Here is a 25,992-nt window from a genome sequence, read left to right on the forward strand (position 1 = left end):
TTACTAACTACTGCCTTTGAAGACAAGTGTGAAAACGTTGTAGCTTCTAAAGTGTAGTTATTATCATACTGCTTAGAATTTCAATGCCTTATGTCCACTTTCGTGACAACTTCGCCATGAAAACTTAAAAGCTCTGTGATCGTAGGGACATCAGAGAATGAACTTGGGTTTTGGTTTCCTTGTATACTTTACCCTGTTCAAACGAATTGTGAACGCTCATCAAATCGCTACCATTCATCCTGTCTTGGCAAAATTTAAGAGCTTCCTTCCAGCCCATCGGGACGTAAGACACATTAAAACAGTCACTACCAAAGGGAAGATACCCTGGAGGACAAGACGTGTTACCAGGTGGAGCTGGAGCGGAAAAAAAATCAATCATCAATTACATGAAAATCTCTACAGCTAAAAACTATTTGTGTTCCAGTAAGAATGCAGTCTACTTTGAACCGATGTCCATTCACTAGACACTAGTGAGTGGGCTACAAAACCAGGTCTGGTCAACGTTCGCTTTTAAGACGATCGATTTCTCTATTATTCCGATGTTTCCGCATTTAAAACATAACCTATCTGTTTTAAACTGTTTCAATATTCCTTATCATTTAAAAAAGTTAAGCAAACTATCGTAAATTTCAGAGGCAAGCAGGTCAAGTCTTTGTCAAAGCTGGAGGCTAAGGTAAATAGTTGATCTGCGAGACACTCACAATTCATCATATTTTACGACAACAGAGTTCAATTTTCTTCATATTTTTTTACTATTTTTATTTTTTTAATCGTTTGATTTTTAAGTTCGTTTTCAATAAAAATTTTCAGGATTCAATTTCCAAAAGATCACAGAAGCGAACGGCATTTTTCCATTTAAGAGAGAGAGAGAGAGTTTAACTGCGTCATTCGAATTTTCTGCTGGTGGGGGTGATAGGGAACTTTGAAAAATACTGCGATAGCGGCTGTTTCCGCCATTATTCCCAAATGGCCAAAGCCTGTTGTTATCAAAATTGTCCGCCAATACGATTAAAAAAATACGTTGTTAGCAAGCTCACCATTCGCTGAGATTTGATCAGCTCCTGCGGAAAAAGAGAATCTAAATCAGTACATATGAGCAAAGGAGGTAACTAACACAACCAGAATTCTTTTTGGATCATCATTTCCCGAGACCTTAACTCACCACTCTTCCCTTCCTAAAAACCCATGGCTGATCTTAGTGGTTTACATGGTGCTGAGCACATGGAGGCTAAGACTTTTCATTGCATGGGAAACATTCCCAAAACCAACTACAAATACACATGTCCGCATTTTTTGATATCTATATACCAGTTAAATTCTCTTGGTGTATCAAACAGCCTTGGGAATTTAGTGCTACATCGATACCTATCTTCTTACTATCACGTTTTTAATTCAAATGCTTTAATCTTTTGAGGAGAACTTCATTTTTGGAGAAAAATAGTTGAAAGATAGAACCATTGGGTCGAAAATGATACAAACTTTTGTTTTAACATTTTCAGTCAACAATCTTCCATTTAGTTTCTTATTCAAAATGGATCAAGTTTTTAATCTATTACAAACCTGTCTCACAGATGAACCCTTTTTTCTGGTCACACTGCGCAGTTCCCCATCTTCCTGCCTCTCCACTGGACGTCATGTCGACGCAATCCTTGTTCCAGCCGTAGCCCGTTGGCTCATTGACATTCCAGTTGGTGTATTTACGAGGACTATTATCTGTCCAAAAGAAACTGCCTTCCACATGCTTGTCATTAAAGCCAATCCAAAAATTGTCGTTCTTTCCCAGAAGCATAGTTGTCAAAAATGCCTGTTCGTATCTGCAACATGAAATAGGTACAGTTTCGATCTGCTGTAGCTTCACTTAAAGGTTCAACATTTAACAAAGTGTCCACTTTTGGTCATTAACTTAACACAAGTGTACTTACTGATCATTCACAGTAACAAGGTCTCCGTTCACATTGGCATTAAGTCCCTTCCGACATACATCTCTTGCGTTCTCCCAGGACAGCTGAGGATCCGACACAATGCGGTAGCAGCGCTTGTCATAGTTTACCCAGCCGTCTTTACATCTGCCATGTGCTTTATCACAGAAAATTAAAATCAGTTAGGGTACCTCTTTCTACTGAGATATGCATCCTTATAACACGTAATTTTCCTCACGCCTCGGAATCTGTCGACTTGACCTCTGGAGAAGGACCGGAAGATTTGTAGGAATCTTTCATTGACCAAAAAGTGAGATGGCCAGGAAACGATAAAATCTCGTTCTTTTCGGATTTATCAACGCGTGCACTCCAAAACTTAGTAACCAAGCGACTTGACTCATGCAATAGCGAAGGAATAATACTTAAAAAGAGAAAAAAATACATAGCAGCAGTAACTGTTGTCAGAAATACTTACATCGGCCAGGACGCGATTGGTCAGGAGGGGACGTAGTCAAAGCTTGTATTCTGGAATCTGTAAGAAAAAAACATATGATTAGCATATGGTAAGTGTACGATTTCAATTGAGATCGTTTGGACACACATTGGGAATATTGTAATGTTCCCAATCTTTTCCTCGATGCACGTGTAAACAAGATGAGTGTCATAAACAGAATTCTGGTCGCAAATCATGATCATCTGTCAGCCATATCGACAAAACCATCAAGAAGAACAACAAAGATCAAATGAAACCGTTCAACCAGCTCAAAATAAGCGAAATCGAAGATCCAAAAACACATATGCGTCAGAATTAATGAAAAAAAAATGTACACAAAAACAAAAACATAAAAGCTAAAACAAGTCAGGAATTCTGATTTTCACAAATCACAACCAAGACACATTTTCATTCCGACGTGCGTTTGTGATCTAGCTTATAAACTTTATAAATTCCTTAGTGCAAGGAAGTACTATGTTTCAAAGTTGGCCCTAAAAAGAATAATACAGTCGACTTTTAATTTCGTTCTATCCTTTTTATGCAAGCGAGGGACTTTTAAGATGACCAATAAATAATCTATGAGTTGTCCATGAGAGGAATCACTTGCAAATTCTATTTAAATTTTCTACATTATGTCTAAATCCACCATACAGTGACAACTTATGACAACTAGGAAACTCACTATTTGTCGTTTTGCAGATGTACGGCCGCAGGACACTGCAGTGATGGTCATTCCAATAACCACGCTTTACAATTTCCAAACAGTCTTCCTGGCCGTAATAATCATTTGGTTCTTTCCATCCATAGTTTATATAAACTACTGGCGAACCGTCGCTCCACTGGTAGCTGCTTTCTGTTCCGAGATCATTGAGTCCAATCCAAAGAGCGTTACTACTGTGCCTTTTAAATGAAAAAAATACACCCATAAAGTGCGTGCGCATACAAGGGGAGTGAGACCAACCCTTTCACTCTAAAGATATTCATTTCTCCTGAGTAAAAGTCTGAGAATTTGGAGTGAAATCGGATATTCCTTGAATGACCATGGATATATATTTTTCTAACTTCTCATCACCTTTCTGCTCGAAAATATATGGATATTGATGTAATTTTTTTCTTTCAATAATACAACCATAGAGCAGGTAACAAATGGGTCAAGTGACAGCTTTCAAGTTTGATTAAACGATAGAGCTTGCTTGTGGGTGAAAATTGAGTAACGGGGCTCGAGATTTTGACCGTCATAAATTTGAATTTATTTTGAATACCCTAAGAACATTGCAAAATATCGAACACGTCCTTGAATCCAGCCTTTAAGGTTTACCTCATAATTTGCAGAAACTTCTGAAAATAATTCAAAGGAAACTTACCCTGAGATTTGAGATTTTATGAAGTTATTCTCCGCAGCACTTAAAATACTAACAAGGTCTCCTCCTAGTTCTTTTTGACACGCCTGTCGAGCGGCACGCCACGTGAGTCGGCTTGACTGGGAGTCATTTGCGAAATAGTAGCACATTGTATTCCACAAAATCGTATTGTTAGGGCAAATGCCTGAGGCTGTTAAAAGAGGAATACCTTGTTACAACTTCAAACAACTTTCTCCTTTCGGAAATCGAGGTAAATAAACACATTTAGTTGGAAAAGTGGTAACATGGAGTTCACAAGGCGTACGGACTCCGCGTCGAAGGGCCAGCTTTGGGCCCTTGGCAGGTCATTGTGTGGTGTGCTTGAGAAAGACATTAGTCTTACCATGCCCCTTTCTTTCTAACGACGAGTATAGACGGGTGTTCCCATCACCTTAGCCGTAGACACATGTAGGCTTGCGCACCTGTTTTTATTGGTTTTTCAAGATATTCTGGCGAAATGTTAGGGGGTGGTGGTGGGAAGGTGAGGGGGGGGGGGGTGTGGGGAAAGGTACCTACACTGAACTAGTCCAGGAGAGGTAGCAATTTTCTTAGTCAATTTGTGCTAGAGTAACTGGATTTTAGACTTAACCAAGATGTAAACTCCTCATGTGAACCACAGTAAACTTAAGAACTCACTTTGGTGAACAGGTGTGGTTGGAGTGACTGTTGCTGACGGTTTATTATCCGCTGTTGATAAAACATCAAAGTGTCATGGATTGAAACATTTACCAGGTGTATATGGCCAATTTTCACCTCAATTTTTCAAATCACCAAAATGTTATAAAAAAAACACACACACAACAAAACAACAACCACTGCAAAAAAATTAGAAATTCAGAAATTGAAACTATAACAAAAGAAATTAAGAGATAAAGAAAGCAAACGATCGGAGCAAAAAAGTCGAAAAAGCTCATGAATAAACGTACGACAGAAAATCAATGATCGATGCAAAATGTTTACGATTTGCTAATGATACCCCTTTCCTTGGCTATCAACATTCCCTCATGGATAATAATTGAACATTTATTGGATAAACTATTGTCGCCTTCAATTTTAGGGAAGTCTTCATGCCGCAAGAAATTTAGCGACAAGGCTCAATTTATCTATGCACCAATGAAAGCAGTCTTTTGCAATTAACCACGCCAACCAATGCAACTCTGAAACTTCTTGTCTTCTTTCAAATGTAATTATAGTTGAAATAAAATAAATATAAACGTAAAAACTATGGACCTGCTGTTAGCATCGTGACAACGTCTATTTATAAATCGATACCTAAAAGTTAATCAAATCGAACAGTATATATATATATATATAAAGAAATTAAAAGTATTCAAAGCAGTTCCACTTCTCAAGCCTGAAATTGTATAAAAGCATCAAATTGATCTTTGCGAGAAACAACTACTCTGTAAATAACTTTGAATAATGCACTTACATCGTGGCATCTTGCAGATGAACTGCTTTACAGAGTAGCATCCAGTGTCCCCCCATTCTCCGGTAGAATACATCTCCACACATGGCTGTTGTCCTTGATGACTGTCCGGTTGCTGCACGTTCCATTTTGTGAACTGCACAGGCGTTCCGTCACTCCAAACGTAGCCTACAGACCAAGGAAAAACGTTCAAATAAAAGTCCCCGCATTGCTCGCGGGAGGCAGTTTATCAAAGGAAGCCCGGATACTAGAAACAGACGTAGAAAAAACTGACATCGAATAACCATGGTGCACTCAACTAAGTTGTTCGATTTATGAAGGAAGACGGATTAATCGTGCCAGAAGATTTAGCGTCAGTTTCGAATTATTTGGGATTTAATCGGTTTAACATTATTTCCCTCTGTGACTGGTCCAGGAAATTCGCCCCATCATCCCGACCGTAAATTGAAAAAATTTCCAGTGTTTGTCGATCGATCGATGGAAATACAAAGGTCTTTCTGGATTTCCCATTATCACTGAGCTCCCGCGACGTAACCTCCTAGTGCTTCAATTTAGAAGAAAGGTTTACTTAGCTGAGTGAATGGTTTATCCTAGCGTGGGGGAACCAATCGAAGCCGAGATACTGTGGCCAAATCCCGCTTAAAAAGTAAACGGCCCCTGTCTTGAAGACTGCGTTTTTAAGACCCATATTGAAAAAGACGATTGCTTGAAAAGTCAAAATAGAGAACCTACCATATAACACACCACGGTCGCTCAGTCCAATCCAAGCTGCATACAGTAAGCCACTGAACAGACTGGCCACAAATTCATTCTCCGCTACACTGTGAATGCTGACTAAATCTGAGTTTGCAGTGAATGATCTACAGGTGTCTCTTGCATCAGTCCACGTTTTGCTGTGATGACAAGAAAGGGAGATCACCATAACGGATTTGAAAAACAGGGTTTTTCTTTTGATAATCACTTGATTTTATCTTGGCACCTTAGGTTCTTTTGAAATCTGACATCTACCCAGTTTATGGCTGAACCATAACTTAGGTCCTCGAGCTTACTTGCAATACATCACGCTACAATATAGGAATAACATTGGTTACAATGCTGCCCCGGTACTGATCTTACGTTAGTTCTTACGTTGATTCTTACCTCTGCGACATCAACTTGTAACAGAATGAGCCATTTGTCATCCATCCAGATGGACACCAGTAGTTAAAAACTGAAAACAATTAAGAGGGCTGTTAACTTCGCCTACTTTGAACTGCTTGTTTTGCAATAACCGATAGATTTACCGTGGACTCTTACAAAACTAAGATAACTTGGATTAAGTAAAGAAACTCGAAAAGACAAGCAAACAACAAACAAAAAATTCTTATCTAAACGACCGAAGAAAACGTGTTACCCGTAGAAGTAGGAGTTGCCGTGCGCGTCAGACTTTGTCCTGGATGAAAAAAAAAAGAAAACGAGATCAAATACAAACCAATGATGGTAACGAAACGAACCGAAGTTTCAAAACAAGGAAATACTAAACATAACACTCTTCAACAAACGCAAAGACTATGTGAATAAACAATACACGAGGATTGTTAATGATGGGCATGATTAGCACAGTTTAGAAATGACGAATTCATTAGAAATGATGAATTGGACAAACTCTCTTATGATACAGACAATTTAAGCAGGCTTACATGATACATCACTACGACTCCTTTGAAGTTAAGCTTTGGCGCAAAAATAGCAATCCATGAATTTAGCAAGGAGAAAGTGCAGCTTCCAATTTTCCTTAAGTGGTTACTTGGTCAGTTTAGTTAAACTCCATGAAATAGGGCCTGTACCTGGATGATGAACTAAGACTCCATATACTGTACTATTTACGACTCACACATCAACAAGACAAAACCGGAAACGTACCTGAAGGAACGAGGTTGGTAGGTAGCACCTGCCTATCTGTTAAAATTAAAGAAAGAGTATTTGAAACAAAGAGATTAATGAACAAACACAAAAAAATACACATAAATGTTCTTATCATGTACTATCAAAACACTATTAATTTTTTAATCCTGTAAACTACTGAAGAGAGTTCTTTGAGATCATTTTTATGTCTTTTTCTTCTTCGATGTTTCTATTTCCTTGATAATTAAGTAATTGTATTCAGCAGAGAGAACCACTGACACCTCAACGTTATAACTCGTAGTTTTCCATTTTCGTCAAAAAAAGAACCAAATACCTGAAAGGGTTCTACACAAGCTACGACATTAAAGCAGTTTTTTTAAGATTCGCAAAACTCGTTTGCGTGAAACAATGGAAGGTATTCCCAAACAACATCAATGGGAATTAAGAATTTAATGTAAAAACAAAATTTTAAATAAGCGAAATCTTGGTGGTAATTTATAAAATTGTATAGTCTAGTTCTGGCCGAAAGTCCCATGGAAATGTAAAGAAAGTTATGAAATGCTTTGGCCTTGATCGAACGCAGACAAATACTTACTTGGAGGTTTTGCACAGGCAAAATAAAGTGTGCTGTTACAGTCCACATCCTGCCAGAACAACCAGCTCATACGACCGGGTTGCAAGGTGGCTTGAACGCAACTTCCCTCCAAAATCCTCTCATCTGGTTGAGTGTTAAGCCAATTGGTGTAGTCCAGCTTGGACCCATCAGACCAGTAGTACACGCCTTTCTGACCGGCATCTGTGAGACCCGTCCATAATCCTCCCACCTCTCCAATGTTCCAGGAGTACACTAACAGAGAAGTCACCAAGATATTCTCTGTGCTGCAAACACAAAAAGACATTGGTTTGGAATTCTTCTCGAAACTAACAGGCGACTAACCTTGTGCCACACAAGTGTTCTTGCGAAAGAAAAAATTGGTTTATTTGCGACGGAAAAAATGATTCTTAGAATAGCAGTTTCCCAAGGTAGACAAATACCAAAAGATGTTGAATAGATCAAACAAGGATTAAGGATTGTCACGCTTTGGAAGACGAACTTAAGCCCTAGTCCTAAGTTTCTAGTAGCGCAAAAGCAACACAAGGCACCTTCCTTCACAGAATCGAGGTTATGCAAAAGTGTTCCTTCAATGATAAGAATATACGTTTATGGACTATTAATAGTTAATCATAGAATACCTGCTGTGGAAACTGACTAGGTCACCTCCATAAGTTTTACACGTGCTTCTCGCATCCTGCCAAGTTTTGCGATCAAAGATCACCCTGATGCAGCGAGAGCCATCAGGGCTAAGATGCCAGCCAACTTTACAGAGCGGAGAATTTTCAGTACCTGTTTCGGGAGATTAAAATGACAAATTATTCTAATTTTCTGAGGGATAACCCAAATTTTTGGTAGTAAGAAAGCGGATTTAACACGAGATATTGTCTACTTATTTTTTTCCCCAAATAAGTATGGAAATTTTCCCAGACTACATGTTTTAACACTTTAGTAGAGTTTACTTATTTTTCTAGTAATCTCTTTAAGCTTTCAGAAAATGAGTTAATTGTGCCCTTCAAGTGAAATTTCAGTGGCCTTTGAGGATACAACGACCTAGACAGGGAAACAAATCAATGCTCGTCTTGCTGAAAGCCCCCACCTCCAGAGACTTCCACTCGGTTTTTGTTAGTTCGAGTTAGTTTAATGTGTCTAAAGCATCTTCTAAAGGACAAAGAGGATGCTAATGATCACGACGGGGCCGAAGACATCTGGTGTAAAACCGTTGTAGCAGGTGCAAAAGTCTTCAAAATCGATCTCACACCAAGCGGGTACGAGATACTCAGCAGAACTCCGAGTAAGCGTCATGAACGGAACTCTAATGTACGTCGAATCTTCTCCCTACAGGGCAGTAGTAGACTACCGAAGATGGATGGCATTTTTACGATCAACAGAGTAGAATTGGATTTCAACCTTTGAAGGATGTGTAAATCTTTTCGGTTATAGGTAACGTTCAAGTATTCCTTGTGTTCAAATGTATTTACTCATTGTTAATATTGCTCTAAGGGAGTCAGTAACTACCGCCAAAAACTTCACATCTGGATATTTGAGCATCATTCTTTCAATATTCAAAATACTAAATTTCTTCAAAGTGTGATTTAAAAATGATGAGTAGAAAGAAAAATACGTTCTAACAAGGTTTAACTCGTTCGTGTTACTATATCAAGGTAAATATCAAATTTATCGTATGATGTGCTATGGGTGTTACATACCTTTCAGGCACATGTAGTCAATTTCTAAATACTTAGCAATTCCCCCTCCACATGGGTCAGCACCAAGTACTGAATTGGTGGCTTTTAACGAACAGTGGTTTTTGCCTCCACATTTAGCATTTAAGTTTGCGGTAACATTCAGCTTGCAAGGTTTAACGCTCACTTGAAAACATCTGGTCGTATCAGTGCGTCCCCATGTGGCAGATTTGATCGTCAAAACTGTAGATGTTGGGCAACTAAGAACTGCAGATGTACTTTCACAAACGAAAAGTTTCTTAGGAGCTGAAAAAAAATTAGTTGGTTTGGAGGTTTCTAAATTTATCAGTTACTTATAAAATGAAAGCAAAGCCTCAGATTCATATCGAATTACTTACTCGATGTTGCAATGACTCCATGAGGTGAGATATACTCTAGGAAACAAAATGTGTTAAAGATTTAGGGACTATACGTTACGAGCAGTTGCATTAAAAAAACACCCGTCTCACTTCAAAACGTTTCTCTACAAGAATGCCAACACGTCAGAAACACCCATTCATCGACATATTCATGGTTTTCTTGTGATGGTGATCTAACACAAGATACTGAATTACTCGTGCATTAGCAACAAACCAAGTTCGTCCTTTAAAATCCTCTTCGATTCTGAAACACACCTTTTGGCTTCTTACAGATATATGGCAAACTGTTATAACAGCTCTGATCATTCCAGCGGCCATCGTTCACATTTCTGACATTGGCACAATCTTCTGAGTCTCGCCAGTTATCAGGTTGCCAGCCATCCCAGTAGGTGAATTGAACAGCTGACCCATCAGACCACTGGAACTCACTTTCCACTCCCTGATCATGCATCCCTATGAGTATTAAGCGCAAGAGGATTAGGGCCACTTAAAAAGAAGCTGTAGCGGTTAAAGAGGACTGAAGGAAAAGTACGCTATATAAACAAAATAGGGAATAAGGATTCACAAAGTTGAAATTTTTACGACGGAGATGATAATTTAAACGTAAGAATTGACAGAGGTACTCTTTCCCGGTGTTGAGAACTGCAGAAATCAAATAGTAAGAGAGGAATGGAGCTGAATGACAGACAATTTGTTCAAACTCTACAGTCAAAATCACCAAATTTGATTTGATTTGTAAAAAAGATATTTTTCTTTTACCAATCCACGCCGGTGAGTCTAGTCCGTGAGGTCCTGTCTCCAGAGATATATGGGCCTGCTCGACGGGTGAGTGAATGCTGACCAGTTCTGCTTGCTGGTTCACACAGGATATTTGTGCAGAAGGCCACGATTTCTTGTTCAAATTGAACTGGTAACAGTACTGCCCAAAGTCTTTCCAACCAACCCTACAGGAGCCAAACTCTGTGGAAAAGACGCAAAATATGTTTTAAACCATCTCTCCGCAAATAAAAGTATAAAAAAGAGTATTTGTTTATATACAAATTTCTTGTTCAATTACTTGTAGTGATAGAGGTGACCCCTGGATAAAGGTTTGTTGTCTACTTCATTATAAGAGACTAGATCGGGACTTTTCACTGGGTCTGCCTACTAAAGGTTTAACTGTATACTTTTATCTAAACCGCAAAAACATATTCTTACCGGCCAGATAAATACGATTTACTTCTTGAGGCGTCAACGGCCTTCTCCAAACTGCCAGTGAACGCATCCGAAAACCACCAGATAAAGGTTGAGTGGATTTGCTTCCCACAATAAATGAACTGCTACTTTTAGAGTGAGAGGAAGAAACCCCATAGTACAAAGAAGAGCTAAAAACAAAGACAAAAAAAGTTCTTTTTAATTCCTCTGTTAGCCTATAATTGACTTAAATGACGCATTATTTTAAATCTGACAGTAGTTCGAGTCCACCATGCAGAAATGAATTTCTTTCTTTGCACAAGTGATGCAAGCCTTACCTTTTCTTTCCATTTATGTAGAGAACAATCCCCTTTTCGCGTTGCCAGGTGAACATAACATGGTGCCATACATTTTTGCCCGTCTGTAAAGGTTTAAAAACATGCCACCTCTTTTGCCGAGTGTTAACTGCCGTATGTAATTGACCGTTGACGTAATAAAGTGCAAATCCTCGACCCTTCTGCAATACGTCCTCGAATGTGTACACAATGAAAGTGTTTGTCTTCCAGGTCTTTGCATCATCCTCGAACTGTATAACAAATGAGACAGAGATGCCATTCTCGCACTTATCTAGATTCGATATGCAGGGATCTTGAAACCGTCTCGCATCCAAATGCGCCTGGTAGCCCCTAAAATATACGACGCTGCGTCCATTTTGAGACGAGTTAGATGATTTCACCTCGCCGTGAACAATAGCTGGGACTGTTCCAACAACCGACTTCCCATCGACAATTTGATCGAGCGGCCAATAGTAATCTGTCCCACTAATCCAGTCTTAAAAAATCATAAACATACATCAGTACAAACACCTATCATGAAGGTCAGTAAAAAAGTAATGAGTTGTGAAGTATAATCCCCATCCCAGAATATAAAAAAGACACTATAATACCAGTTTAGTTGGTTGCACATAAGGCTGTTTGAGAGTCAACTCACACTACGAGTTTAAATATCGTTCACTGACTTTAAAATTTTTTCCAGTCTAAAGTTCCAAACCTTTAAGAGACCGGGCATTAATTATTGCCGGGAAGGAGAGGGTCTAAGGATTTTGGTTGTGTTATCATAAAATTTATCTGATCCCCATAAGACTAATTATGTGATCTTCATTGAGGATACCAGGATTACAAAGAGTGGTTTACACGAGGGTCCTCCAAAGAGGATTAAAATCTAAAAAACTACCATCGTTTATAAATAAAAAAGATAAGATAAGAAACCAGTATAAATGGTAAAAATAGTATGAATAGTATAAATGGTACCAGTATAAATAGTTAAAAGTATATAAATTGAAAAGATTTACGGAATATAGGATTAAAATAGGTGTAATAATCATGCTTACAGGAAGAAAAATCAAATTATACGGCTAGCGTCTAGAACTTGGCGCTTAAAACAAGTTAGGGTGGGGGCATTCCTTTTATCATTACTAAGCTGGCTCCATACATCTGCACAAAAGTTAATAGTTGAATCTCTAGTAATCTTTTCATCTCCCTACTTCGCAGTAAATAATGCAATATTCTTTAGTCCATTTTCAACCTCTTGTTAGAAACGACTGATTGCTCCTCCCTTCTGCGTGAAAACAACATTATAACCCCCCAAATCCTACAAACTCACCCACCCAACACCATCCCCCAAGGGCGATAGATAACCTTATGTTGTGCGGCAACTATTGTGAAGTAATTCCAGTAATTGCTTAGGGTTGAATCGCAGGTCAGAATCATGGTTAATTCTCACTGCATGATGGTTAAATGTCCGGAAAGCATCATACATATTACGAGAATCTAAAGCCAACCATACTGATGTCTACTTTGAAATAAAAAAACACAGCCTTAAGCGATAAATTCAGTCACCCACATTGCAAAGTTTACATGGCTATTGATTTAAAACTTACTTCCAGTCACAGGAGTCTTTACACCACTTGCTAAAAACAAAAAAAACATATCAACCGTTAGCAGTCCGTTCATTGACTATTTTTAACAAATACTGTCTCAGCTATTTCAAAGATAGCTCTGAAGGGTGATTATTGGCTGCTACGCGATATAAAAGAATTGGATCATCATCAGTATCTGGGTAACTGCCCACCTACCCCTCCCCTAACCCAAAAACAGTCAATTGATAACAAGTTAGGGTGAATGTTGGGTTAGGGGAGGGGTAGGTGGGCCGTCGCCCAGATTCTGATATTGATATAAAGGGATCAATACCAAAAGAATTAATAAAGAACCATCAGCACACCATTTCAGCATAAATCAGAGCAAACTCAGAAATCATGAGTAATGCGTACTCTATGAAAAACTAAATTTATGCGCGCACACTGGAAACTACTAGTTTCAGTCTTCCTCATCCTCTTTGTAAAATGCCTTCACCTGGTAACGAACTCGAACTCACCCATTTTCCTTTTGCAAATAAATGGTCGATATTCTCCGCAGCTCACATCTCTCCAAGCCCCTCTGACTGTATCAATCTCAACGCAAGCTTTTGGAGCTAGGAAGATACAATAAATAAATAGAGAATAAATAAAGAAAAACCTCAGTGAGGGATTAAGGAAAATAATGGACTAGGTAATGCCACCCCGAACAATCACAAAATTTTTTTCTCTAATTTGCTCTTTGGAGGAAAAGAAACTTGAGCACAAGCATTGCTTTCTTAAGCAAGACATTTTACTCTTACTACTCTCTCTTCACCCAAGATTGAAAATACGTGAAGCCTGTGAAGAGCTCGTAACCGGCCGCGGCTAGAAACAGCGTTATTCTGAAGTGCTTGATGCTGTGAAACTTGCACAAACGTCAACTTAGCTGGTGTGAATACTTTTCTGTTTAATTTTTCATAGAAAGACTCTCTTTTGTGCAGAATGTTTTTCCCGTATTTCTCGTTGTTTCGTGGATTAAGAGCATTTTATTTTACAGTCAAATCTGAATGCACTATTTAATCTCTTAATTGTCTTAAATGCCACCTTTTAAAATGCCAAGCAATCCTGCAATCAGACTCACTTTGTGGTGTGTTCGTGGGGTAACCAGCATCCCATGCGGTCAATCTATAAGGACTTCCATCACTCCAGTAAAAGTGCTTAGGAGAGTCTCTATCATTCAGTCCCAGCCAAAATGAATAAGTCCACCCACTGACCGCTTGCAATCTATTATTCAACCAGTTCTTCTCCTTCATAGTTACTATGCTGACTAGATCACCGCCTCTGCTCAGGCAAGATGCGCGTGCATCTGTAACCGAAATAAATTCAGTATTGCCTATGTCATATGGTTGCATGCACAAACAATCATAATAAAATTTTCATGGCAAAGCAATGCAATTAGGGTTTTTTAAACTCTTATGGACTTTATTAAAACCATGGGTCTGCCGAACAACATTCGTGCCTTTTTCGCCTATATCTGAGGTTTTGACTGTACCGTACTTAAGACAAAAGACGATTGTCTCAGCTTCTGAAATTCAAGAGTTTATCAAAATTTGTGAATATCAATTTTTGATCAGTGTCACTGGCTTTTACCTTCACAACACGTCTATATGGTCTCGTCGGAAACAAAAAAAGCAACAACAAAAACAAACATAACAGCAACATAAATCATTTTTGTTTCGGTAGAGCTTAATTGGGTCAGTCTCCTCTACAAGCAAGCATGAGCTTGTGCTATCTAGAAATCCGTTGGGAATCAGACCTATTGGCCACCGATGTTATCCAATACAGCAGCTAAAAACAAAACAAACAAACCTGCCCACAATTTCCACTGATTTGAGTTAATCTGGTAGCAAGTTTCATCAGGTCCAATCTCCCAGCCAATCCCACACTTCTTAGAAGAGGCTAAAGGGAAAAAGATGCGATTTAAAGAACTTTCTTTTATCCTACACAGACTGTTTATTAAGGAAAATATAGGTAAGTCATGTACAGTAATTAGGCTTCACGAAAAGATTCCAGTTGACCGAAGATCATTGCAGTTAGGTGGTAATAAAAAAATTAAGTAGTGGTTAAACTGGAAAGTAGAAGAGAACTGGCTTCGAATTCGTTATCGCCCCGTAAGACTAGTGCAGCACGCAAGTCAGCTGAACCATCAAACCAACTAGGGGCTGGTCATTATGTGAGGTCACATGATATCGATGTCTCTGAACGGCGAGATAAAGATATATGTAAAAGAATCATCGCAAACAATTACACAGTTCATGCAATTAAGAAAATAAGCAATCTTCAATTGAGTGTCGAAAGTGCCCTGCATTGCTTTGGTTTTTTTTTACTTCGCTAGATGTGATTGGCCACTTTCTCGGCAAATTACATTCAAGGCTAAAACTAATCGGAATTTGGCCACCTGCGTTTTCCCGCGCTTCAGACGGCGTGAAGTTTTTAGCTGTCATTGGCTCCCTGTGATATCTCACTTTCCTGCGATTAGTTTTTGTGACAACTTTTGTTTGGTTCTACGTCTTTCAGTCGAAATGCGCTTTAAAGCCTGTTAAAGTACGCCATAGTGTGCAGCGCTGAGTTATTTCTTACCTTGTGATGCACAGCCATAAATTTCAGTTCTCAGGCAGATACGAGAGTTCCATGAAAGTGGATAAATCCTGATAAATCTGGCATAGATAGGTTCAGTAAGGGCAATGTTGCTGATGGACGCGGCATCATTGACATTTCCACCTAAAGTCTGAAATTCCAAAAAGGTAGTGACTCTTATGAAGTGCTACACAAACATGAATGATTGATATCAATTACAATAATGATAGTGGTGTTGGTGACTCGGTGACAAACTAACAGACTAAGCAAACGTCAATGGACCGGCCAAACGACTGAACGACTGACTCCCTAATTAATTATGGACCCACAGAAAGGTCGCTTGATTGACTAACTAATTTACTGATTGCCTACCTGACAGACTAAATGAGTGTCTCGCTCACCTGATAATACAAGTAATCATCAGTTAACGATATACTTCTCCAAATTTTCTCATTCGTTTGAATCCGATTTAAAACATTTGTAAATATTAGCACATGTAAAAGAAACCCATTATCTACCTTGTATTTGACTGTGGCGTTTTCACCATAGTTAATAAAATCCAGGCCATTGTCTCCATATCTGAGATAGAACGTCTTCACATAGTCGGAAGATCCTGGCCTTCCTTGAAGTGCAATGTGTCTTACCTGACGCACAACTCCCAAATCAATTTGTAAATATTCACCCTGCCACATAACAAAACGGTAAATGAACACAAGGCAAACTGAACATTAAAATACGAATTACATGTTAGGATTTACCTCCTCACAGAAAAATCTTAACAAACAATTGCCCTATTTCTTTTCCCTCCCGGCCCCGATTGTTCTAAGGATGGATAATATCATCCAGTGGGTAACTCTCAACCAGGAAATTAAGCGGTAGGTTTAATTAACACAATATATATATATAGAGGATAACGATTTGTCTGTTTGATAGCGCAATCCGCTCTTTGAATAACCGGGCCCGACCTGTAGGCAAAAAACTTCAAGCTGTACTACTTTAAATGACTTCACGCTGGATTTGCGCACATCCAACGCAACACAATGTTGAATGTATTGTTACAACGTAAACCATCAAGTTGTAAGGGTACCGACCGAAGTAAAGCTACCGATGTTTTTTTTCATTTTCTGCCCTTGGTTGTTCAAGATCCTTTTTGCTCTTATTACTCTCTTCTAATAGTCGTAACTTGCAATTTCAACTTACTTACTTTCATAACTAAATTAAACTCTGGAAAGTTCTTAGTCTTAGGTCATGATTTCTGTAGAATACAAGCAGTCTCTCCTTTTCGGCGAAGTCCGTCGCGCGATTAAAAAAAAAAATTTAAAAAGTTGGTGTTAGCGCCGCTGAGAGCTCTAGGATTGAGGCGCCTCACTCCCAGAATTCCCTGCGGCGCGCTAGCATCAATTTTTTTTTCTTTTTTCTGACTTCTCGTGGTCTATGATTTCTGTTACTATTGTTATCAGTATGAAGACCTAGTTAATAATTTACCACTTTGTTTTGTGCAGCGCACCATGCTCCTGCATTTAAGTCACCGCTTTCCAAACGAAGACGGGCCTGACTTGCTCGAGATGAAAAGTTATAATTGCTGGAGGTAGATATTTGGCTATCGGCAATGCTCTCATCTTCCATTCCAAATGGCGAATCACACTGATTTATGCCTAGGACAAAACAAAACCGGTTGAAAATTGGATAAACTTTACATGGATCAAACAGAGAGAAGTCGTGGAACAACGGGAGGGGCAGCTACGCCGTTCAGGGTTCAGAGACTGTCTTTTTTTAAAGCATATTTCTCTAAACTAGAGCGCTTTTCGATTGAGTGACGTAAAACTTAACCCAAACCAAAGCAATGACAACAGCCAATCATAGGGAGGAGCTTATGTGAAATCAACGTAAAAACAAGCAAACTGTCTGAAGCGCGGGAAAACGTAAGTGACCAAGTCGCGATTGGATTTGGACTTGAATCTGATTGGTTGAGAAAGTGGCCTGAGTTTTCTGGACCAATCATCAAACAAAGTAAAATTAAAACGAAGCAATTTCGGACTACTTTCGACACTCAATATTGAAAAATTTCCTAAAGAAACACTCTACAATGACATCAATCACTGAAGCCAGTGAACGGGTATAGTAAGATAAATTTACTCCTCTCACGCATACTAATTACACAACACTTAAACGTGATGATTGATGGAATAAACCACACTTCGATGGTATTTTCTTGGAAAACCTACAATTCTTCAGGTACGTGTGCATACCAGGAAAATACAGCTGTATTAAACAATTCCCCAAAAAAACTTGTCAACACAACCAACGCTAAATATTTCACAAATGGCTCTTACATCTTAAACTTACCTCTCATTGTCCATGATCTTAAGACCGTTATTCTGAATCTTACAAAGTGTTTATTTTTAATGATAATTCATGAAGCAGAATGCAAATAGTATGAAAAAACAATTTCTAACTCTAGGAAAAGCTCGACTGGCGCCGCTCTTGAAACTTTACACGGGAATGCGATTGCAGAGCACAATAGAAAGGTTAGGTAAATCGTCGAGTATAAAATGGCTTCTTTGTGCATGATATCCATTACAGCACGTGATGATTCGTGGTTTACGCGTAAATGAGTCCACTTTGAAAAATTCTCTGTTGACAAAATCCTTACTGGATCAACAAAAGATTGAAAATCCAAAACTCGCACCCAAAATAGTCACGTGATATGCTCAGACCAAGATTGCGGATAGAGAAATACGTTCGACCTCGTACTCATTTTTAAAAGTTTTATTTTTCACATTCTCTCTCTTGTGAGGACGTTTCGCTATTTACCGACAGTACATATTGATTTTGTTTTCAAATGAGATGACTGAATGATATATAAATCGATCGATCGAATTTGTTTCAGTTCCTTGCTGTCCTTCACATGCCATAAAATTTCACTAAACACATTTCCATTCCATCCGTTCAAAGTCTATTTATATGATTACTGGCAGATGTGGCGAATTTCTCACAAATAGGTCTTATGTCGAATAAAGGCTGGAAACATATGAAAATCATATACGTGCACTGCGGTTGAAGAAACGAATATAGTGGCGATCCTTGCAGCTATGAACACTACTGAACTAGAAGTTGAGGCCTATCAAAAAAAATTCAGGCCTGTACGGGATTTGAGCCCATGACCTCTACGATACCGGTCTTTTGTTTCCACACAAATTAATTTCCGCTTTTTTTAATCGTTTTAACACGTATCATTTCTACACCATTATTTTCGCACTTAATGTAACCTTAACCGCCTTATTTATATCATGTTTCACGCCCCTTTTGGCAGTGTGTCTGATTTTTGCGCTGATGAAAACCACTACGAGTGTTTCGTATCTCTATATTCCCTCAGCATTTGTTAAGTTTTTGCCTCGAGGTATCTTCGCATTCATTTTTCTCGTCTTATATGTTGGTAAATTTTGTAAAAGTTGTTTTTTCTCTTCCTTAGAAATTAACTTCTACTTCAGGTGCGTATTAAAGAGTAGCTTCATTGAATGCTGAGTAAACGTGTTTGATTGAAGCGGGCTCTTACCTCTTCACTAGAAATTTTATCATTACGTGTGAATCAAACATTAAGGTTACGAGGATAAAGGAAATGATCACCACTAATCGATGAAAGTAATTTTCTCACCATTTTTTCTCTTACAGACATAGCCAAACTTATTGCGACACATTGCCATGCTCCAGGTGCCATTCTGATTATCAGCATCCATTCTTGCACAATCTGCATACGTTCCGAAAAAACCATTGCTTGGTTGTTTTGGTGCCCAGTTTTTGTAGGTGAGAGAGGACTTGTCTGTCCATACATATGTCCCCTCCTGTTTACGATCATTAAGTCCAATCCATATTTGAGAAATTCTCATGTCTTTAAGGTACTTAAGGAGAAAATCTTGCTCTGCCCCTGCGCTAATGCTAACCAATTCAGTCCCGCTATTATGTGACATGCAGGCTTTTTCAGCATCAAGCCAACTCTTGTCATGGGCCCCATGAATATTGAACTGGTAACAGTAGTCACCAAAACCTCTCCAATTTAATGGACATAGGTTTTGACCTAAATGATTGAAAAAAATTTTTATTAGATTACCCTACTGACATAACTCAAAAGAAAATAGCCACATTAGCATTATCTATGACCAAACTCCACAGGAAACTTAGCCATATGAGATTATTCATGCAATATAGTTAACAATTATTCACCAAAGTGGAGGTGAACAATAGAGATATTTACTGAGATGCAAGGCAGAGGTAAATAACCACCAGTTCCACCAACACCAGGGTGAATTGCTGTTTTTGCATATAACACACAGAAACCAAAAAAAGAAATATATATTTTCCAATGCAAACCAGCTGGGTCTTTTTTCACTTTTCTTAGCATGTATGTGTATAGCTGCCTAATCTCACACATTATGTCCACTAGTCTCATGCCTTAAGATCTAACTGAGTCCAAAGCCCATCAATAGCCCTAAGCAGTATGACATTAGTAAGGGTTTTTAAAAAAGCTGGTTATCCCAGCAGTCTTCTGCTACCTTTAGAACCTCTTGCAGGTGGGCCTCATGTTTGTGTTTTGCCTTGTGGCACAGCCCTTAGTGAATGTTGAGGAAAGAGGAACAGCTACCTCTACATCAGGATGTTCTATCTTTTGGCCAGTATGTTTAGAGAGGGTGTTAATGAAATACAGTTGCAGAGATCACAGAAACTGTATATCATGGGAGTTATTCCAAACCACAATGTGCATAACTCACTCCTGCAGTCAAAAAGTTAGGGGATTAGAAATTTCAATTAAAAATAAGAAACTCTACATACCACCAGGTTTCTCACAGATGTAGTAGTGTTCTGAGTTGCAAAAATCATCATTCCATAAACCTCCTGAAGAGTAAGCCCAGACTTGAACACAATCTTCTGAGCCTGCAAAATCATTTGGTTCATCTGTTGCCCAATAAGTGTAGTTTACCAATGTATTATCACCTTCCCATCTGTAATTTCCCTCAACAGCAGAATCACTTAATCCAATCCATCTTGTCTGCAAAAACAACAGTTTATTTGTTTGAAATTAACATGGAATGGAAACGATTTTTTTCATAAATCATATTTTAAATTTTGTAACTCATTAATAGAGCACAATCATTCTTGTGGGCTTTAAATTTTAATACAAAACACTGATGGCAGGAGGCTTTGAATGAATGCAAGAGAGCATATAATCATGCGGAGGGCACGGGAAAAATAGCTACCTACCCCACAAGTGACTGGCATCTGATTTCTCACTACAATATCACCTCTGAATTACACATGAGGGTCACAAGAATAAATGAAATGATCACCAGCCATAAATAGGCTCGATCTTCGTCGTTAATGTCATGTCCTTGTACTTTAGTTCAAACTGACGGGGCTAGGCTAGCCTTGTTCTTTGAATTACAAATTTTTATCCAAATAGCTCCACCATTGGAAATGAGATAATGGGAGAGAAACAATTGGGATCATCTAGAAAATGAAGCATGTAAACTCACTCTGTGACTGCTTCTCTGCTTGAATGTTATGAAATGCTGTTCATCACTGTCATCTATTTTAACCAAGTATCCTCCCAATGCTCGGCAGTCTTTTGCAGCATCAGTCCATGTCTTTCTAACTGAGCTAAACTTGTAGCAGGATGACCCATAATATTCCCATCCAATAGGACAGGAAATGGGGGCTGCAGAAAAATTGTTTAACTGTTAATGGACCACCTACTTCCAAATTGTTAATCAATGCATGTTGAAAACCTTAAAATAAGCTCAGTGGTAAATACAATTTCAGCAAGGTTAACAGAACAGTGAGTTTAAGGCTCAGGGAACCACAACCTTGATGTTTGTAGCCTTTTAACCCCTAAGATCTTATTTACAACTGTCCCTTTCAGCTGCCACACATTTCCTTGTAAATTTGGAGTGAGAATTTGGTGTTAGATCAAGTGAAAATCTTAATTCTACCTAATAAATTTAAGTATTCCCATTATCTGTTTGCTGGATAATCTATGGATATCATAGGCAGAAGCTACATGTTTATATATCACTTCTGGGAGTTAAAGGATCAACCCTTTCACTCCCACAAGTGATCAAGACAGAATTTCTCCTTACAGTACGAATACAATATCAAGCAGGCAGGTGATGAGAATAGAGAAGAATATCAATCATGGGATTATTAGTTGATCCAATACCAAATTCTCTGAACTAACATCATAAGAATTGTATGGCAGATAGTAAGGAGAATTACTAATCAGATCTTGGGAGTGAAAAGGTTAATACGTCTACACAGATTAAATTCAGTGTTGTCAAAAAGTAAAAATATTTTATACAATGAAAGAAATCTCCATCGTAAAATATCTGCACAAGTCCAAAGAGAATTTTCAAACAACTTAGAGGTTTTCCAAATCATAAGTGTCAAATGTAAGAGTTGCTTGAAAATTATTAATTCAAAAGCTTCCTAACATTAATACCCTTAAAAAGTTTGAAGTTGAAGCTACAATTTAAAGGTAGTTCACATGCTTTTACTTTGTTGAATTATAGCTTATAATAGCTTGTAATTCTGGTGAGGAACAAAAATAACAATAATGAATGGTTTCAAAATCATCAGAGAATATTTGCATAGATTTTTGAGAATTAAGACAGCAAAGAGACATATATTAATGACTTCTTCAAATTGCTTGCTTATGCTCTGAAGACATTAAATTCATAGGTGGAAAAATGTATGGATGTGTGTAGATATGGAATCTCTCTTTGAGTTGAACAATAGAAGATCATGTTACTTAAGAAATGAAATAGATTTCCCATCAAAATGTCAAATTCAGTTAAAAATTTTGAGCATTCTTTTGTGAGGAAACATGATTTTTCCACTAATGTTCCAACTGAACATAGACAATAATTTATGGCAATTAATTCATACTTTAATTGGCAAAATTTCTGCCACTGAATAAGAATATGCCTAAAATGTTGAACTCACTGGAAGTGGCTGGTGGTGATACAGTTAATGAGGTAGGCATGGGTACTCCTGTAGAAAGAAGAGAAAAAAAAGTTTAAAAAAATGCACCTCTTTGGTCTTGGAAACGTTTGCTATTTTACTGTAAGTGATGCTTGGTAAATAAAACGTTGTGCCAACAACTTTGATGGGATTGCAGAACTATCTTCAAAATCTAGTACATCAGTTTTCAGATGCCCTTCAAATACAGCTTAAAGATTTCTCTTATGTAATGGTAATGTGGTAAGTTATATGAGGTAAAAACATGGGAAGCACTAAACAGAATATACCTGAACTAAAGTCTAACAAAGTGATAAATTGAAGTAACATTGATTTCCTGTATACAGCTTAATTTGTACATAGGGGAACCAGGTTTGAGATTTTCAAAGGAATTCCATCTCTGACATCTGAACTACCACCATGTTGTCAAAAAAAGAAGAAATACATGTTTGTTTTCCATGACGAAAACAAATCAAATTTGGAAGATTTTCCCATAATAAGATATAATATATAGTTAGTAACTTATAAATATATCATAACAACACTGGTAAAAAGTAGATCTGATTTGTTTAAATTCTCCCCTCTAGCTGCTGCACTTAGCTTGTGAATTAGTTACAAGAATGTGATGCTAGATCAAGATTAAAATGTCTATCTGATGAGTTTGCTGAATAATGAATGGATTTATTGGGAGAAGTTGCATGTCAATCGCTTTTAGTATTAAAGGGTTAAGGAAGAACCACATTATACATTTTTATTGTTAATCCCTCAACCCTCATGAGTAACTAAGACAGAGTTTCTCCTTACAATACCAAGAAAATACCAGGAGGTTGGTAAGCAGTTGAGTGACGAGGGATTGATAATTGATTCAATTGAAAATTCTCCAAACTCACATCATATAAATTGTATAGCAAACAGTAACAAAGGAAATTACTTATGAGATCTTAGGAATAAGAAAGTTAAGTAAATTACATTCATAGTGTACATGTAGCATCACTCAGGGATTAATCAATATTTCATGCTCACCTTTAGGCCTTTCACAGATATAACCAAGCTCACTATTACATTTATCATCATTCCAATGACGGAGATAGAGCTCAACACAATCCTCTACTCCACCACCATCGTTAGGTTCACCTCTGTTCCAGTTATTATAGACAGAACTGTTGAAAGGTGTTCCATCACTCCAAACAAACTGGCTTTCATTGCGCTGATCATTGAGTCCAATCCAATAATTTTCCCTCCAATTCTTGGAGGAATGACTGTATATGAAGTTCATTTCTGAAATATTTTCAACACTAGCCAGGTCTCCCCCATAATTTAGGCAAGTTCTTCGTGCATTTTCCCAGTTGAGGCCCTTCACATACAAAGATCTCACCACAAACTTGTAACAAGAGTTACCAAATCCATACCAGTCAGGTGGACAATTAGAGGCTTGGTATCAAAATAAAAACATTAACCTCCTTGTTAGTAATTAGATGTATTTGTAAATTAAGTGTTAATTAAGCATTGATTTAAAATGGTTTGAGCCTGGCAGTAACACGGGAATTAGTTCAAGGGATTTATGTGTACTGTGAAATAAACAATACAACCATCAGGTACCAATTTTGAAAAATCTTCATCATACAATGATACTTCCAAATTTCAACTCTGCATGTTTTTCAGCTTAAAGTTTCTAACACAACCCATTAACTTATAGAGTTTAGGAACCGTGAAGATGCTATATTTCTTCCCATCTGAGATGCATAGGTGCAAATGTCTGGTGCCTTTAGCATTAGAGTAAGCTACCCACTGTTAACTGAGTACAATTGTCATCCTAAATACATTATTTAGTTCATCCTCTAGTCAGAGGATGAAATGAGACTCAATAAAAATCTTTAACTGACACATTTGACAACCTTCTATTTTCAATGTCCTGCTGTTTGAAATTTTATTTCAAAGAATAGAGAGCCTGAAAATCTGTCCAAATATTAATTTGAAAATATTCGTGGGGGAATTTAGCTAGATCCAGGACTAAATGGACTAAATGCCTAGCAGTTAGATGTTATACCCGATAAAGTATATTCAGAAATGTTCCACTAAAAACACAACATAATTTTTTGGCATCCACTGACATCTGATATTCTTGAGAAGTTTAAAAGAACCTTTCAGTGCCCTATTTGGACCAGGTTATAGCTGAGCTTGGCCAGTCTGGTTAAATATTGCCAGTAAATAAATAAATTAATAAATAGATTGTGTGGAAAAATCAGACTCCAGGGAGTCATTGAATGCATTTAAAAATGTGTTCATTTTCTATGCATTTAGACATAAATAGTATTTATTCATTTATTTATTATTTTTTGATATTTTTAATCTAAGAACAGACCATTTTGGAGTGAAAAGCCTTCCTGTCATATACTTGTTCCATGGGATAAAATAGTATTGAAGTTTTAATTAGAAATGAACACGCAAAGCGAGCCCTCGCCAAAATTAACGATCGGTACACACACATGTACCTCCTTCGTCACCTCCCGCGAAACCTCCCCCAGTACCTCCCCCATGTCAACAATTATCCGAGGAGTAATGCGATCTTTTATCTTGAGGAATAAATCAATCATTTTTCATTGCGTAAGGATCGAAACTTTGCGAAATCACCGTTCTAATAGGCAGAAAAAACCATTTCGCATTTCTAATATCCTAAAATTGACATCTTCGAAAAATAAAATCACGCCTTACCGAGAATAACAATCTATTCTGTTACGAGTGGGTAAACATGAGATGAATTAGTATGCATCGTGTTCGGTCGTAACCTCAAGTCGACTAGGTACTCGCGCGACTAAAATCTGAAGAGTTTTTTTTCCATTCAGATCTTACAAACTACGCACAACACAACCCATTTAACAAGAAAACGATTTTAAGAAAAAGCCACAGAGATCGAAGAATGTTTAAACTGCTCCTTTGACCTGCGGAAAAACAACCTCTTTCGAAGCAAGGTTATCCGCATACTATTAATAAACACACCCGTTTCGTTTAGTTCCTCCCCAGTTTGTTGATCGCAAAAATACTACGGATATTAAAATAACTTCATCAATGCAGATTCGCGTGATCCAAGATGATTTTGCGTGGAAACTAGCAGATAAACAAAACGGAGTGAGCGGGGAAGGAGTACTATTTTGTGCATGGGCGCGCTTGAATATTGTTTGCACATAATTTCAAGGATCCTTTTGTCGTGTCACTGAGCTACTTCTTAAGCTCTTTTCAGTGGGCACGCCAACAACTTACCTGAAACAGAGCGACAAATAATCAAAAGAGTCACTAGAAGTCTGTAAACCATCGCATTCGCCATTATGCATCGCTAATCGTTGCGGGCTAACTTGTGAGGACCGCGAGGCGCAACACGTGATTCTACAGTAATAGGAGACCAGGGAAATTTTCCAATTTTTTTCTTCAATTGCATAACAATAACTGATTAACCCTCCCGAA

General features: G+C 37.9%; 1 protein-coding gene across 3 annotated transcripts in view; it reads right to left on the reverse strand.

Moving 5' to 3' along the window:
* Window positions 1-25,900, reverse strand: part of LOC131773366 (uncharacterized) — a 40,378-nt gene extending 14,478 nt beyond the window's left edge. For all 3 annotated transcript variants that reach the window (XM_059089347.2, XM_066173251.1, XM_059089348.2), the window contains exons 1-34: window positions 25,792-25,900; window positions 23,557-23,964; window positions 22,519-22,566; window positions 21,054-21,235; window positions 20,353-20,569; window positions 19,181-19,600; window positions 17,011-17,180; window positions 16,044-16,208; window positions 15,529-15,676; window positions 14,758-14,847; window positions 14,030-14,254; window positions 13,428-13,523; window positions 12,934-12,963; window positions 11,333-11,825; window positions 11,019-11,185; window positions 10,581-10,781; window positions 10,077-10,274; window positions 9,801-9,836; window positions 9,427-9,708; window positions 8,359-8,509; window positions 7,721-8,004; window positions 7,144-7,179; window positions 6,635-6,673; window positions 6,382-6,451; window positions 5,974-6,134; window positions 5,245-5,409; window positions 4,449-4,499; window positions 3,777-3,963; window positions 3,095-3,312; window positions 2,395-2,451; window positions 1,923-2,076; window positions 1,561-1,814; window positions 1,038-1,061; window positions 193-354 (exon numbers count right to left, since the gene is read on the reverse strand). In XM_059089347.2, coding sequence (XP_058945330.2) covers window positions 193-354; window positions 1,038-1,061; window positions 1,561-1,814; window positions 1,923-2,076; window positions 2,395-2,451; window positions 3,095-3,312; window positions 3,777-3,963; window positions 4,449-4,499; window positions 5,245-5,409; window positions 5,974-6,134; window positions 6,382-6,451; window positions 6,635-6,673; window positions 7,144-7,179; window positions 7,721-8,004; window positions 8,359-8,509; window positions 9,427-9,708; window positions 9,801-9,836; window positions 10,077-10,274; window positions 10,581-10,781; window positions 11,019-11,185; window positions 11,333-11,825; window positions 12,934-12,963; window positions 13,428-13,523; window positions 14,030-14,254; window positions 14,758-14,847; window positions 15,529-15,676; window positions 16,044-16,208; window positions 17,011-17,180; window positions 19,181-19,600; window positions 20,353-20,569; window positions 21,054-21,235; window positions 22,519-22,566; window positions 23,557-23,964; window positions 25,792-25,855 — 5,653 coding nt within the window. In that variant the 5' untranslated portion in view covers window positions 25,856-25,900. The remainder of the gene's footprint in view (window positions 1-192; window positions 355-1,037; window positions 1,062-1,560; window positions 1,815-1,922; window positions 2,077-2,394; window positions 2,452-3,094; window positions 3,313-3,776; window positions 3,964-4,448; window positions 4,500-5,244; window positions 5,410-5,973; window positions 6,135-6,381; window positions 6,452-6,634; window positions 6,674-7,143; window positions 7,180-7,720; window positions 8,005-8,358; window positions 8,510-9,426; window positions 9,709-9,800; window positions 9,837-10,076; window positions 10,275-10,580; window positions 10,782-11,018; window positions 11,186-11,332; window positions 11,826-12,933; window positions 12,964-13,427; window positions 13,524-14,029; window positions 14,255-14,757; window positions 14,848-15,528; window positions 15,677-16,043; window positions 16,209-17,010; window positions 17,181-19,180; window positions 19,601-20,352; window positions 20,570-21,053; window positions 21,236-22,518; window positions 22,567-23,556; window positions 23,965-25,791) is intronic.
* Between the last annotated feature and the right edge of the window lie 92 nt (window positions 25,901-25,992).

Source organism: Pocillopora verrucosa, chromosome 10 (assembly GCF_036669915.1).
Source record: "Pocillopora verrucosa isolate sample1 chromosome 10, ASM3666991v2, whole genome shotgun sequence".
NCBI lineage: Eukaryota > Metazoa > Cnidaria > Anthozoa > Scleractinia > Pocilloporidae > Pocillopora > Pocillopora verrucosa.